General features: G+C 44.5%; 1 protein-coding gene across 1 annotated transcript in view; it reads right to left on the bottom strand.

The window, feature by feature from the left end:
- Positions 1–13,971, bottom strand: part of LOC126252694 (zinc carboxypeptidase-like) — a 65,887-nt gene that overhangs the window by 42,258 nt on the left and 9,658 nt on the right. The window contains exons 2-4 of the mRNA XM_049953598.1: positions 8,772–8,931; positions 2,256–2,392; positions 563–638 (exon numbers count right to left, since the gene is read on the bottom strand). Of these exons, the coding sequence (XP_049809555.1) occupies positions 563–638; positions 2,256–2,392; positions 8,772–8,931 (373 nt within the window). The remainder of the gene's footprint in view (positions 1–562; positions 639–2,255; positions 2,393–8,771; positions 8,932–13,971) is intronic.

The raw sequence follows: 13,971 nt of genomic DNA, 5'->3' as shown, positions 1-13,971 counted from the left end.
ATTTGAAAATGGGTCCTGGTCCGAAACTAGTCATCGAGTGAATAAAAAAATGTGAAATTTGCAACCTGAGCTGGTTTCTCGTTGCACTGTTTTCTTTAACAGTTAGTTGTATGTGTCACTTCCTTGCCCTGAGGATTGGCATCGATTATTATCACTTTGGATCCAACGGCTTTGTTATGTTGATAAGTCCGGTTCCCGGTCTATCACTGAAGTTAAGCAACGTTGGGCTCGGCTAATACTTGAATGGGTGACCGTATCAGAAAATACCTTGTTACGAAAAGTATAAATAGAATATTCGTAGCAAGAAAGCGACTCCTCGCTACAACAGTCACCATTGTCAGAGAATGTTAACGTTGCTGAAAACATTTAATATAGAAATCCGTTAAGAGGGAGGATCACATGTTCAATACGCTGTGTGTGTGTTTACTTAATAAATCCACTATACCGTTCTGAAGAGCACTTGGTATCTAGCATCATATAGTCAGTCACTAGTGCCTCCCTCACGTCTGCATTATCCACCTTGACAACCATACATAGCATGTACGCGATGTAAAGAACGTACCTCCGTGAGGTTGTAGTAGTCGTCCCATCCAAAGGATTCTCCTTGTCTCCTGAATCCCCTCTCGTTGTCTATAAGTCTGGAAGAAGAGATACGTGATTAGATGTGCCCAGCAGATATATTCAAGAAATAACACAAAGATAGACAAGATGTAGAAAGTAGGGCTAGTCTTGTGTTTCAGTCTCTGCTTCGGAGGTCAAACCAAAACACCATGAACAGATGAGTTACCTTCTTAGTTATATAGCAACTACGTGTTTATTGAATCTGTTATTCAAAAGTTAACATGGAGTGTGTCAAACCTTCACCTACAGCTCTGCTGGGGACCCTTCCATTGGGGTTTCTGGATGTATCTACAGGAGCGGCAGACCAATCTTCCTCAAGAGCCGACAATGAGGCCATTAGAGACGGACCACAAACTCGGATTAGGGAAGGGTGGGGAAGAAAATCGGCCGTGCCCTTTCAAAGCAACCATCCCGGCATTTGCCTGAAGTGATCTAGGGAAATCATGGAAAACGTAAATCAGGATGGCCGGACGCGGGATTGAACCGTCGTCCTCCCGAATGCGAGTCCAGTGTGCTAACCACTGCGCCACCTCGCTCGGTTCCAGAGAAGATAGTGATGTTGGACGATGGAGCCTCAAGCGGAGTCGACATTCTAACTCATTCTAAAGGAGTTCTGGGCTCAGGTCAGTACTCTGGGCAAGGCAGTTCATTTCATGAATGTTTCTGTCCACAAAGCACTGCCTCACAGTTGCTGCTTTATAACAGAGTGAATTGTCATGCCTATGCAAACAATCATCGTCTCCGAACAGTTGCTCTACTATACACTGTACACAATGCTGCAAAATGTGTCCATATCCTTCCAGATTTAGCTTTTTCGTAAGTAAGGACCACACCCTAATCACGAGAAACGTCCCCATACCGTAAGCACCACCTCCTTCGCACTTCATTGTTAGCACTACACATGATTTCAGATAACATTCTCCAGGAATTTTCCAAATGCAAATCTTTCCCGTTTCCGCTTCACAATCACATCACCAACAGTCGAACAGCTTTAGAAGGGTAGAAATATCCCTGCTGGATTTGTTACTCAAGTGACATCCAACGACTAGCCCACGTACAAACTCACTGAACTCTCCTGACCGACCACGCATTCTACTGTTAATACTTCTCCATTGACAATACAGTATTCCCCGCCTCCCTTTATACTGGCAGGTCCGCCTAACGTGGAATGTAATGGTCAATTCAGCTTTGCATAGGATTGTCGAAATACTTTTTATCAGATAGTGTATTTGCAAAATCATAGATGGAACACTGGGAGAGGCCTTGGGAGCCTTCTGTATACCAGCTCCTACAAGCCCTTGGAGGAGAACTGTGTATATCTAAGTAATCAGTCAGTTCGTTAGTTATATTCCTCATGGGTTAACTTTGTTTCATGTATTGTAGTGTCGTGGAACGACTTGGTTTAGATAATGTTACCTTAATTTTTGTTTAAACATGGCTACATGCCGACCATTTTTCAAAGGAGTCCACGTAACGGAGAACAATATTTAGTTTAATAACGTGTTTATGTATGTACATATTTCAATTACAAACGACAAAATATTCGAAATATGTAGTCCTGTTAACAGTGTTCTATATTTCACTCCGCAGGTCGTAGAAAATAAATATGGTATTACTCAGTACTATGCACATACTTTTGCACGTTGTCTACGTAGACAGCCGCCTCCATGCCATAAATTTGGATCATCTCCAGGAAAGCATCCTGTATCCGCGGTGATACCATGACATCCACCGGTTTGTTCACGGCCTTGGCTTCCTTCCAGAATTGTATCTGCAATATAGTGTTAGATTTACAAATAACGCTGAATGAATTTGCAAATGTCACTAAAATAATTTTTAAGTGATTGATTACTGGGAGCATCTCCGCTATTTCTTCAGCTCAGTCTTCTATTACTCAGTAAGAAAATCAGATAGATATGGAGTGTAAAATCAAGACAAGTTTTTGTGACTTTTTAAGAGTACAAGTTAATTATTAGTTGTAACACTTACGCTGATGAGCCAAAGCATTATGCCCATCTGCTTAATACCTTGTTATTCCGTCTTTGGAACGAAACACGTCGCTGGTTCAGCGTTTCAGGGATTCGACAGTATGTTGGTAGGTTTGTGGAGGCATGTGGCATCAATTGTCTACGCACAGGACATGTAATTCGCGTCAATAACCGGCCGCTGATTTGCGTACGTGGTAATGGCGCCCGATAGCGACCCAGATGGGTTCCATAGGATTTACATCAGACGAATTTGGTTGTCAAGAAATCAATGTGAGTTCACTATAATGCTTCTCAAACCGCTGAAGCATGGTTCTGGCTCCGAGACACTGACAGTTATACGAGGGTTATTCGGAAAGCAAGGAACGATCGGTCGCGAAATGGAAACCACAGTGAAAATCCGATGAAGTTTTGGACAGGTGTGTTGGGCAGTGTCTCTAATATGCCCGTCGATCGCGTTACGTCGTTCTTTTTAGTTCTGAGCACAAATGGATCACATAAAGATACCTAGAACAATAGTGTTTCTCGCCAAGTACGAGGGCCTAGTGAGAAATTTCGCCTGAAGCTATGCAGCCAACATTACATAACTGCGTGCGTTTTCTCCTTCAAGACAATTCTCAGCCGCATTCTGCAGGGGCAATGAAGATGCTCCTGCATCATTTTCAGTCGGAAATTTTTGATTACCCACAATACAGCCCGTAATTATCTCCGTCTATCTCTGTTCACATGATCCACTGACTATGAAGACAACATTTTGGCACGGACAACGGGCTGTAGACCAGCGTATAGAATTGGCGGAAAGCACTGGCAGCTGCCTTCTATAACGAGTGTATTGGAAATTTGGTACAACACTACGAGAAACGTCTAAGCCGGATCGGTGACTATGGACATAAGTAGCTGGAAAAGGTAGCTGACTGTTGCAAATAAAGTAGTTTTGATTTTCACTGTGGTTACCATTTCGCGACCTATCGTTCCTTGCTTTCCGAATAGCCCTCGTACTTCTGAAGGATGACATCGCCATCGGGGAAGACATCAAACATGAAGGGATGCAGGTGGCTGTCAGCTGTCAGTGTGTCTTCGATTACTACCAAAAGTCGCATGCAAGCACAGGAGGATGTCTCCCTATCATAATACCGCTCCTACCAGGCTGTATCCGTGACGTGCTGCACCTTTCGAGCCACCGTTCACCTCGATGACGGCGTTTGTGGAGACGACCAGCGACCTAGCGTACCAAAAATGTGACTCACCCCAAGACCCGACTCGTTTCCATTGATCGACGGTCGAATCCAGATGGTCCCGTGCCCACTGCAATCGTAACTGACGATGTTGTTGGGTCAACATGTGTACGCGTAGGGGTGGTCTGCTGCGGAGCTCCATGTTCAACAATACACGATGAAACGTGTGCTCCAAAGCGCTCCTGCGTGGACCAGAATTGTGCTCTCTCGGCAGAGATGCCACAGATCACCATCTGTCTTACATTACAGAGCAGACAAGCCTGCAAACCCCGCGTTCTGTGAGGAGTCGTGGACGTCCAACCATTTAGCGCCTATTGGTAGTTCCACCGTCGTTCTACGTCTTTCCATAGATGCTCACGACAGTAGCACGTGAACATTCGATCAGCTTTGCCGTTTTCGAGATACTCGTTCACAGGCTCTGCGTAATAATAATATGCCCTCTGTCAAAGCCGCTTATCTCAATGAATTTCTCCATTTGCAGCCCGTATCTTCGTTTGGATGATACACCGTCCGTGTCTGCTATGGTTACATACGGTATTTTTCGTACCGCATCATGTGCCCGCAACGGTAGCAGGCGGCATCCAACGTCGCGGAGAGCAGCGGTCATGATGTTTTGTCTCCTCAGTGTATATGGCTGTTAGCTGTATGTTTAGAACTCTGACGTTAACATTGTAAGTATCACTATAGCAAGTTGTTGTTTTGAACCAAACAGTAGCTACCGAGATACGTTGCAAGTCTTCCGAAGTAAGAGTGATTTCAGGTGTGCCGCAGGGGAGTGTCGTAGGACCGTTGCTATTCACAATATATATAAATGACCTTGTGGATAACATCAGAAGTTCACTGAGGCTTTTTGCGGATTAACTGTAGTATATCGAGAAGTTGTAACAATGGAAAATTGTACTGAAATGCAGGCGGATCTGCAACGAATTAACGCATGGTGCAGGGAATGGCAATTGAATCTCAATGTAGACAAGTGTAATATGCTGCGAATAGATAGAAAGAAAGATCCTTTATCATTTAGCTACAATATAGCAGGTCAGCAACTGGAAACAGTTAATTCCATAAATTATCTGGGAGTAGGCATTAGGAGTGATTTAAAATGGAATGACCATATAAAATTAATCGTCAGTAAAGCAGATGCCAGACTGAGATTCATTGGAAGAATCCTAAGGAAATACAGTCCGAAAGCAAAGGAAGTAGGTTACAGTACACTTGTTCGCCCACTGCTTGAATATTGCTCACCGGTGTGGGATCCAGACCAGATAGGGTTGTAGAAGAGAGGTGTGTGTGTGTGTGTGTGTGTGTGTGTGTGTGTGTGTGTGAAATCTTATGGGACTTAACTGCTAAGGTCATCAGTCCCTAAGCTTACACACTACTTAACCTAAATTATCCTAAGGACAAACACACACACCCATGCCCGAGGGAGGACTCGAACCTCCGCCGGGACCAGCCGTTAGAAGAGATAGAGAAGATCCAACGGAGAGCAGCGCGCTTCGTTACAGGATCATTTAGTAATCGCGAAAGCGTTACGGAGATGATAGATAAACTCCAGTGAAACACTCTGCAAGAGAGACGATCAGTAGCTCGGTACGGACTTTTGTTGATGTTGAAGTTTTGAGAACATACCTTCACCGAGGAGTCAAGCAGTATATTACTCCCTCCTACATATATCTCGCGAAGAGGAGGATAAAATCAGAGAGATTAGAGCCCATACAGAGGCATACCGACAACCTTTCTTTCCACGAACAATACGAGACTGGAATAGAGGGGAGAACCGATAGAGGTACTCAAGGTACCCTCCGCCACACACCTTCAGGTGGCTCGCGGAATATGGATGTAGATGCAGATGTAAATGTAGATGTAGGTTTGTACACAGGACTCGGATTCGGGAGGAAGATGGTTGAAATGTCCGGCCATTCAGATTTAAGTTTTCGGGAAATGCCGGGATGGTTCCTTGGAAAAGGAAACTACAGATTGCCTCCCCATCCTTTCGTAACCCGAGCTGTATGTGTTTTTATTTGTCTTTCCGTTGCTCTACTGATCATGGGAAATCACTACGTACAGCTACCTATGTAATTTAGGACGGCTGAATTTCCAGTATAGCTCAGCAGATTGCCATGTGACTCGAACGGTAAATGCGCCAACGCGGCGCACATATGCTGTTGGATCTGTCAAAGTGTCTCTAAGAGTCATTTCAAGCGTAGTCCAGACGCGCGTTGCTATGTTATGGCAAGAAAGGTTGCCCATAAGAATTGGCGCACACGACTGGGATGTCATTCAGACATTCAGCCGCTGTCGCCGCACACAAAAGCTAGAAGATATGTCGCCCGTTGTGAACACTATCACCTAAGGACCAAAACGTACAGGTTATGGCTCGTGCTGTAGCGAATCTTAAACACTGTAGGACGTGAGTCGCGTTGTGACCCCAGGTGTGCCAGCCCTCGCACTATCTTGTAGACTGACGGCATCGTCCTGCTGTGCACCACGGTTCGTGTTAAAGACATATGAAAAGCCAAACACTAATACATGGCAACGCTAATGGTCAGCCTGCAGACCTCGCCTGAAAATCTCAACATCCGTAATATATATACGCTGGATACTACAAGTATAATTAAAATGCTTGCTGTGATTCAGTAGTTTATTCTGTCGACCTTATAACAGGCAAGTAAAATAACTGATCGTATATTTATGGTTCCAAACTCAAGATTCATCACTGCACTAGATGTGGGTACTGTGAACTACTAGCTCAACTTGTTTGAACCACCATATACGAGGGTGAGTCAAATGAAAATCTTAAATTTGTAATAACAAATCGAAATTTAGCGTCGTTATCCTGTAAGTTGGTAAGCGTGCTACATACAGCGTGCAGAATGGCCTGTAGGTGGCAGCATAGTGCAGATGCACACATACCGTCGCAGTATCAGTATAAAGATGGCCGCCCCACTTGCGACTTGTACGAGGGAAGAACAGCGTTCTGTTATTCAGATTTTGCGAAGTGAAGGTGTGAAACCTATTCAAATTCATCGACGAATGAAGGTTCAGTACGGTGATTCATGTTTGTCACATCAGCAAGTCTACGAATGAAGTTCGCAAATGGTGCGGCTTCAGTGGAAGATGCTCCTCGTCCAGGTCAGGCACTACGAGTTGTGACTCCACAGAACATTGCAGCAGTTGAAGCCATAGTGAAGGAAAACCGCCGAGTGACACTGAATGACATTGCAGCATGTTTACAGATTAGTCATGGATCAGCACACCACATTGTGCATGATGTGCTCCAGTTTCACAAAGTGTCTGCAAGATGGGTGCCACGGCAGCTGACTCCTGAAATGAGAGAACGTCGTGTTGATTCTTCGGCTGTTTGAACGAGAAGGTGATGGCTTCTTTGCAAGAATCGTTACTGGGGACGAAACCTGGGTTCACTTCCACCAACCGGAAACGAAGAGAGCGAGCAAGGGATGGTGCCAAAGAAGTTTCGAAAAGAAACATCAGCAGGGAAGGTTATGCTGACTCTCTTTTGGGACGAAAAACGCGTCATTTTGGAGCATTAGATGCCTAGAGGAACCACTGTCACCATTGCATCATACACAGATCTAATAAAATATCATCTGCGGTCTGCAATAAAATCAAAGCGACGTGGATTGCTGTCAGCAGGTGTCCTTTTGCAACATGACAATGCAAGGCCGCACACTGCCGGTACAACAGTTGCAACAATCTCAGACCTGCATTTTGAGTGCCTTCCTCATCCAGCATACTCACCAGACCTTGTCCGAAGTGATTTCCATATGTTTGAACCACTCAAAGGCGCAATGGGAGGAAAGAAGTTCCGTTCTGATTAAGAGGTTGCGCGGACTACCAAAAGAATTCTTTTCTAAAGGAATTTATGCAGCCGGCCGGAGTCGCCGAGCGGTTCTAGGCGCTACAGTCTGGAACCGCGCGACAGCTACCGTCGCAGGTTCGAATCTTGGCTCGGGCATGGATGTGTGTGATGTCCTTAGGTTAGTTAGGTTTAAGTAGTTCTAAGTTCTAGGGGACTTATGACCTCAGCAGTTGAGTCCCATAGTGCAGTTCTAAGTTCTAGGGGACTTATGACCTCAGCAGTTGAGTCCCATAGTGCTCAGAGCCATTTGAACCATTTTTTTGAATTTATGCAGTTTGCAAGCGCTGGAGGACTTGCAATGAGTGTGGTGGAGATTATGTTGAAAAGTGATACAGCTTTGTACCACTTCTGCCAATAAATAATATTAAAAAAAAAGTTGCCGGCCGGGGTGGCCAAGCTGCTCTAGGCGCTACAGTCTGGAACCGCGCGACCGCTACGGTCGCAGGTTCGAATCCTACCTCGGGCATGGATGTTTGTGATGTCCTCAGGTTAGTTAGGTTTAAGTAGTTCTAAGTTCTAGCGGACTGATGACCCCAGATGTTAAGTCCCATAGTGCTCAGAGCCATTTGAACCATTTTTGAATTTAAAAAAATATTTAAGGTTTTCATTGGACTCACCCTCGTACGTTACCGGTGTGCACTACTGGAGCAGGTCCACCTCCTAGTTTGGTCCGTCACAAAGTGGCCGAATTTATCACTGCTTTCACGCTCGTCTTAACAGTGGTACAAAAGTATTCTGGTGAGTGCTGAGCCTAGCATTCTGGCGATCGTTTGAACTTCGAGAATGGAGCGTTTTCACACTCACGCGGTAGTTGGCACGCCCAGTATGTTGGAGCACCCAGCAGGGCTGAGTCCCGCTATGTTCCGGGAGGAGTCCAACTTTTATTATTACGTAGATTAATTTGTTTACATAATTTCATTCGTGCAATGTCTGTGGATACAAAGGAAACAGTGAGGAATGGAATAAACTAGATGTTCGACTGGATCATTATGCCTGTAAAATAGAGATCATTTTTCACGAAAATGGGAAGTAGTGGTCGGAGGGAATACTCACGTCTTCGTGGAACTGGTCAAGCCCGGCCAACAAGTGCAGCTGCTCCTCGTCCGCGGGCAAGAGCCGGTAGACGCGGTAGCCGTCGTAGCGGACCACGTGACCGCACGCCGCCGCCGCGGCAGTCGCCAGCAGAAACGCAGCCCTCCACAGCATGCTGAAACTTTAGTTCAGGCCACTTGTGACTTTTGGTATCAGCTGCATCGAGCTGCCGTGACAAATGGAACGAACCTAAATGCAATGAAGATAGCATTAATCACTGTTCTGCGAGATACGAATTTACTGTCGGCAATATTTTAATGTAAGTACGATGTATTTAATTTCTGTGGCCTTGCTGCACATCCTAGCATTTATCTCTATAACTCAGGAAGTACGGCAAATCACATGAAGAACAGGTTGAGATTAAACTTTGTCGAGTAATGCTTACGTATCTCCACTTGGACATGCACAGTAGCATTCAATCAGAACAGAGAGTTTATAACAGTTCAATACAGGCTTTAACAGCTGATATTTGCGTCCTTGATGATTTTTGTTTTATGGTCACCTGAAAGTGTTCCATGGCATATTTCTCCATCCAATGTCCCACCTGACGGCGTGGCTATGCGGAAACCACCCAGCTGTGTTGTAGCGAATCTTTATACGGAAAAATTTGACGAAACTGCCCTTCAGATGGCGAAGAAGAAACCTTGGCTTCGCTACGTTGATATTTTCGCTATATGGGCTCAGGGAGAAAAGGAACCCTCTGAATTTTCAAATTTTCTTAATGATATTAATTCTAATATAAAGTTTACCATGGAAAAAGAGAACGAAGGTTAAATTTATTTTCTGGTCCTACATATAATTAGAAAACCATAATCAGCTTTAGGGTATAAAGTTTACATATACCCCACTCACGTGGGTAGACGCTTACACAAAATTTCAGTCACTTTCCCAAGCAGAAAAGCGGAGTGGATCGAGCTACAAAATCTGTGAACCACAGCTCGATCATTTAAGAACTGCTTTCAGGCGAAACGACTGCTCTGACAAAGAGATAAATAGGACACTATTGCCTAAAACATCTGGAGCTTCTAGTAATAAACAACCCACTATGGGATAGCTTTCCTCTCATTCACAAAAGCAGTAAAAAAATTGCAGCAGCAGATATTAGTGATACGGTTAACCAACAAGAGAAGGACGCGAATAGTTGAACACTGCAAAGCACCTTCACCCGACGCCTGTCACGAGAGTACTGTACAAAATTCCATTAAGTCAAGTGTAAAATTGGAACTACAAAAAGAAGTATTACGACCCGACGTAAGAACCAAAGAGCCATTTTCGTCCGGGAAACAGGAATGAATCAGCAGCAGCAGATCATGTAGTGGGACCAGGAACAAACAAACTCGTTTCTCCGATACTATGGTTTTATCAAGAACCAATCGTTACTATGCAAGGATATACAGAGGGGCCATAGAAATTCAAAAGCTCAAAAATAACTTTAACAGAAAATAAGAAAGGTTGAAGTTACACAAGTTGTTGGCCTTAGTGCCAAATAAAGCAAACAGCACCAACTCCTCGCCACTGCCAAGTCCTTTAACCCACATCGCCGTGACTCTGCGATCTTAGGCTGGGGCCTGATGACGTCACAAATCGACCGTTTCGTAGATACATAAAAACAGGTCAGTTTATTGAACTTGATTAAAGTTTGAAACTGCTATCTGAGACTTCATACCGTCTGATAATGCCTCCAGTAGTGGGAGACGAAACGTTGGGAAGAGAAAAAGGCATTGGACCTTGATATCACGTTCACAAAACCAAAACCACCAAGGTTTCATATTAATTGTTTTTATTTTTGGTTTTCTAAATATACATTAGTTTTCAGTACATATCAGATGTAAAGAGAAATTTTTAATCAACAAGTAACAGTAAAACGCAAAAATAACGTTATTTGTAACGAAGAAGTTCAGGCTGTTTCAGGAGAATCGTTGCTGTGTTTTGTTGGCAACATCACTGACGGCCATGCAGCACACTTCATCAGGTTAACGGCTTTGTACAACCTAATGTACGACAGACGGTGGTGTAGCAAGATGCAAGTGTGGTAAATGCACATAAAATTCTGCAGCTTCCGCTAACCTAGAGCCGACACCAACGTTTCGACAGCAAATACACTACAGGCCATTAAAATTGCTACACCACGAAGATGACGTGCTACAGACGCGAAATTTAACCGACAGGAAGAAGATGCTGCGATATGCAAATGATTAGTTTTGAGAGCTTTCACACAAGGTTGGCGCCGGTGGCGACACCTACAACGTGCTGACATGAGGAACGTTTCCAACCGATTTCTCATACACAAACAGCAGTTGGCCGGCGTTATCTGGTGAAATGTTGTTGTGATGCCTCGTGTAAGGAGGAGAAATGCGTACCATCACGTTACCTTGATAAATGTCGGATTGTAGCGTACCGCGACTGCGGTTTATCGTATGGCGACATTGCTGCTCGCGTTGGTCGAGATCCAATGACTGTTAGCAGAATATGGAATCGGTGGGTTCAGGAGGGTAATACGGAACGCCGTGCTGGAACCCAACGGCCTCGTATCACTAGTAGTCGAGATAACAGGCATCTTATCTGCAGGGCTGTAACTGATCGTGCAGCCACGTCTCGATGCCTGAGTCGACAGATGGGGACGTTTGCGAGACAACAACCATCTGAACGAACAGTTCTACGACGTTTGCAGCAGCATAGACTATCAGCTCGGAGACCAAGGCTGCGGTTACCCTTGACGTTGCATCACAGACAGGAGTGCACGAATGGCAAAACGTCATTTTTTCGGATGAATCCACGTTCTGTTTACAGCATCATGAAGGTCGCATCCTTGTTTCGCCATACTGGCGTACCACCCGACGTGATGGTATGGGATGCCATTGGTTGCACATCTCGATCACCTCTTGTTCGCATTGACGGCACTTTGAACAGTGGACGTAACATTTCAGATGTGTTACGACCCGTGGCTCTACCCTTCATTCGATCCCTGCGAAACCCTACATTTCAGCAGGATAATGCACGACCGCATGTTGCAAGTCCTGCACGGGTCTTTCTGGATACAGAAAATATTCGACTGCTACTCTAGCCAGCACATTCTCCAGATCTCTCACCTATTGAAAATGTCTGGTCAATGGTGGCCTGGCAACTGGCTCGTCACAATACGCCAATCACTACTCTTGATGAACTGTGGTATCGTGTTGAAGCTGCACGGGCAGCTGTACCTGTACACGCCATCCAAGCTCTGTTTGACTCAATGCCCAGGCGTATCAAGGCCATTATTACGGCCAGAGGTGGTTGTTCCGGGTACTGATTTCTCAGGATCAATGGACCCAAATTGCTTGAAAATGTAATAACATGTCAGTTTAGTATAATATATTTGTCCAATGAATACCCGTTTATCATTTGCATTTCTTCTTGGTGTAGCAATTTTAATGGCGAGTGGTGTATTTACGTAGGTAACCATCCATACCTGTGCGTCTCGCGACTGACCGCTCACTCCAAAACCCTAACTTCTCAACACCTAAGGTATTTCACTAACGCGTATTAACATTTACGGTCGAACCATAATTACAAAACAATATTTCTAATAAGATATCTTCTCTTTTATTTCACAAGGCATTGCAATCATTATTTGCTTCACATCCGTTATGGTTAGGCGCAGCGAAAATATAGGATCAATCTCTCATGAAGAAACCTAAATTATTTACTTTCAAATAAAGAATATTAAGTTTTTCTTTTATCTTCCTAACATCGTTACTAATAATACAAAAACGTTCAATGAGTGAATTTTCGCATTCGAAGAAGAAATTTGGTGATTGAAATTTCGTTAAATACATGTCCACAAAGAGAAACGCCTTTGTTTTAATAATTGCCGCTGCAATTAGCTTATCGTACCCGTGACACCTCTCCTATTTCGCGATAATACAAAACGAGCTGCCGTTCTTTGTACTTTTCCGATGGCCTCCATCAATCCTATCTAATGCGGATCCCGCACCCCACAGCAGTAGTTCCGAAGAGGGCAGGTGTATCGTAGGCAGACTCTTTAGTACACCTACTTATCTAATTGTTACTCCAGTAAATAGCAGTCTCTGATTTGCTTCCCCCACAAATTATATCTTTGTGATCGTTCGAATTAAAGTCATTCGTAATTGTAATCACTAAGCATTTATTTGAATTGACAGTTTAGTTATGTGTGATTCATCGTGTAACTGAAACTTAGCGGGTTCCTTTTGGTAGTCACGTGGATGACTTCACATTTTTCATTATTTTGAGTCAACTGCCACTTCTCGCATCATACAGATATCTTGTGTAAGTCTCTTTGCAACTGGTTTTGATTACCTGATAAATTTTCAAGATGGTAAATGACAGCATCCTCTGTAAAGAGTCTAAGAGGTCTGCTCAGATTGTCACGAAAATTGTTTATGTAGATGAGGAGCAGGAGAGCGCCTACAACATTTACCTAGGGAACGCCAGATGCTACTTCTGTTTTACTCGATGACTTTCCGGCAGGAAATCACGAATCCAGTCACACTACTGAGACGATACTCCGCAGTCAAGCTCTTTCACTAGGAGTTGCTTGTGAGGAACTATGTAAAAACAGTTCTAGAAATCAATATGGAATCAACTTGACACCCACTGCCGATAGCACCCCTTTCACCGTGTGAACACTGGCCTTGCTGCAAGCAAGCCCATTTCCTTACGCAAGGTCCATGACGTGGCTGTGCGATGTTGTATAACCGAGCGAACAGTATGTCTGTCTTCCCGGGCACTAGGCACACGCGGACCCTGTGGTGCTGCATGGATCTGAATATGGCCTTTCTGAACCCACGGAGCCAATAATAGCTCGACAGTCGCGGAAACCCGACCAGTTGAGAGTTTATGTCTGACGAGAAGCGTGCTAGGGTAGTCCGCGCAGTTGTTGTGCTCACTGTGTCTGGATGGCGTAGTGGTCAGCGCATCTGACTATTGGGTTCGAGCCCCCTCCATCACAAATTTTCAGCATTCCCCCTTGATGAAAATCAATGCCCACTGGCAGCTAATGTCTTTAATTCCTTTGTGTCTTGCCACTAAAAAGATCGCGGGATGATAAACCGTAGTCTGTAAGGACGACGAGGCTACCGCTGTCGAATTGCGACACGTGCTGGTAACCGTCTCTCTTTCTCACACGAGGCATAACAGAATC

The sequence above is a fragment of the Schistocerca nitens genome, chromosome 4 (genome assembly GCF_023898315.1).
Source record: "Schistocerca nitens isolate TAMUIC-IGC-003100 chromosome 4, iqSchNite1.1, whole genome shotgun sequence".
Lineage (NCBI taxonomy): Eukaryota > Metazoa > Arthropoda > Insecta > Orthoptera > Acrididae > Schistocerca > Schistocerca nitens.
The sequence above is the reverse complement of the archived record's forward strand: the minus strand, read 5'-3'. Positions and strand labels throughout refer to the sequence as shown.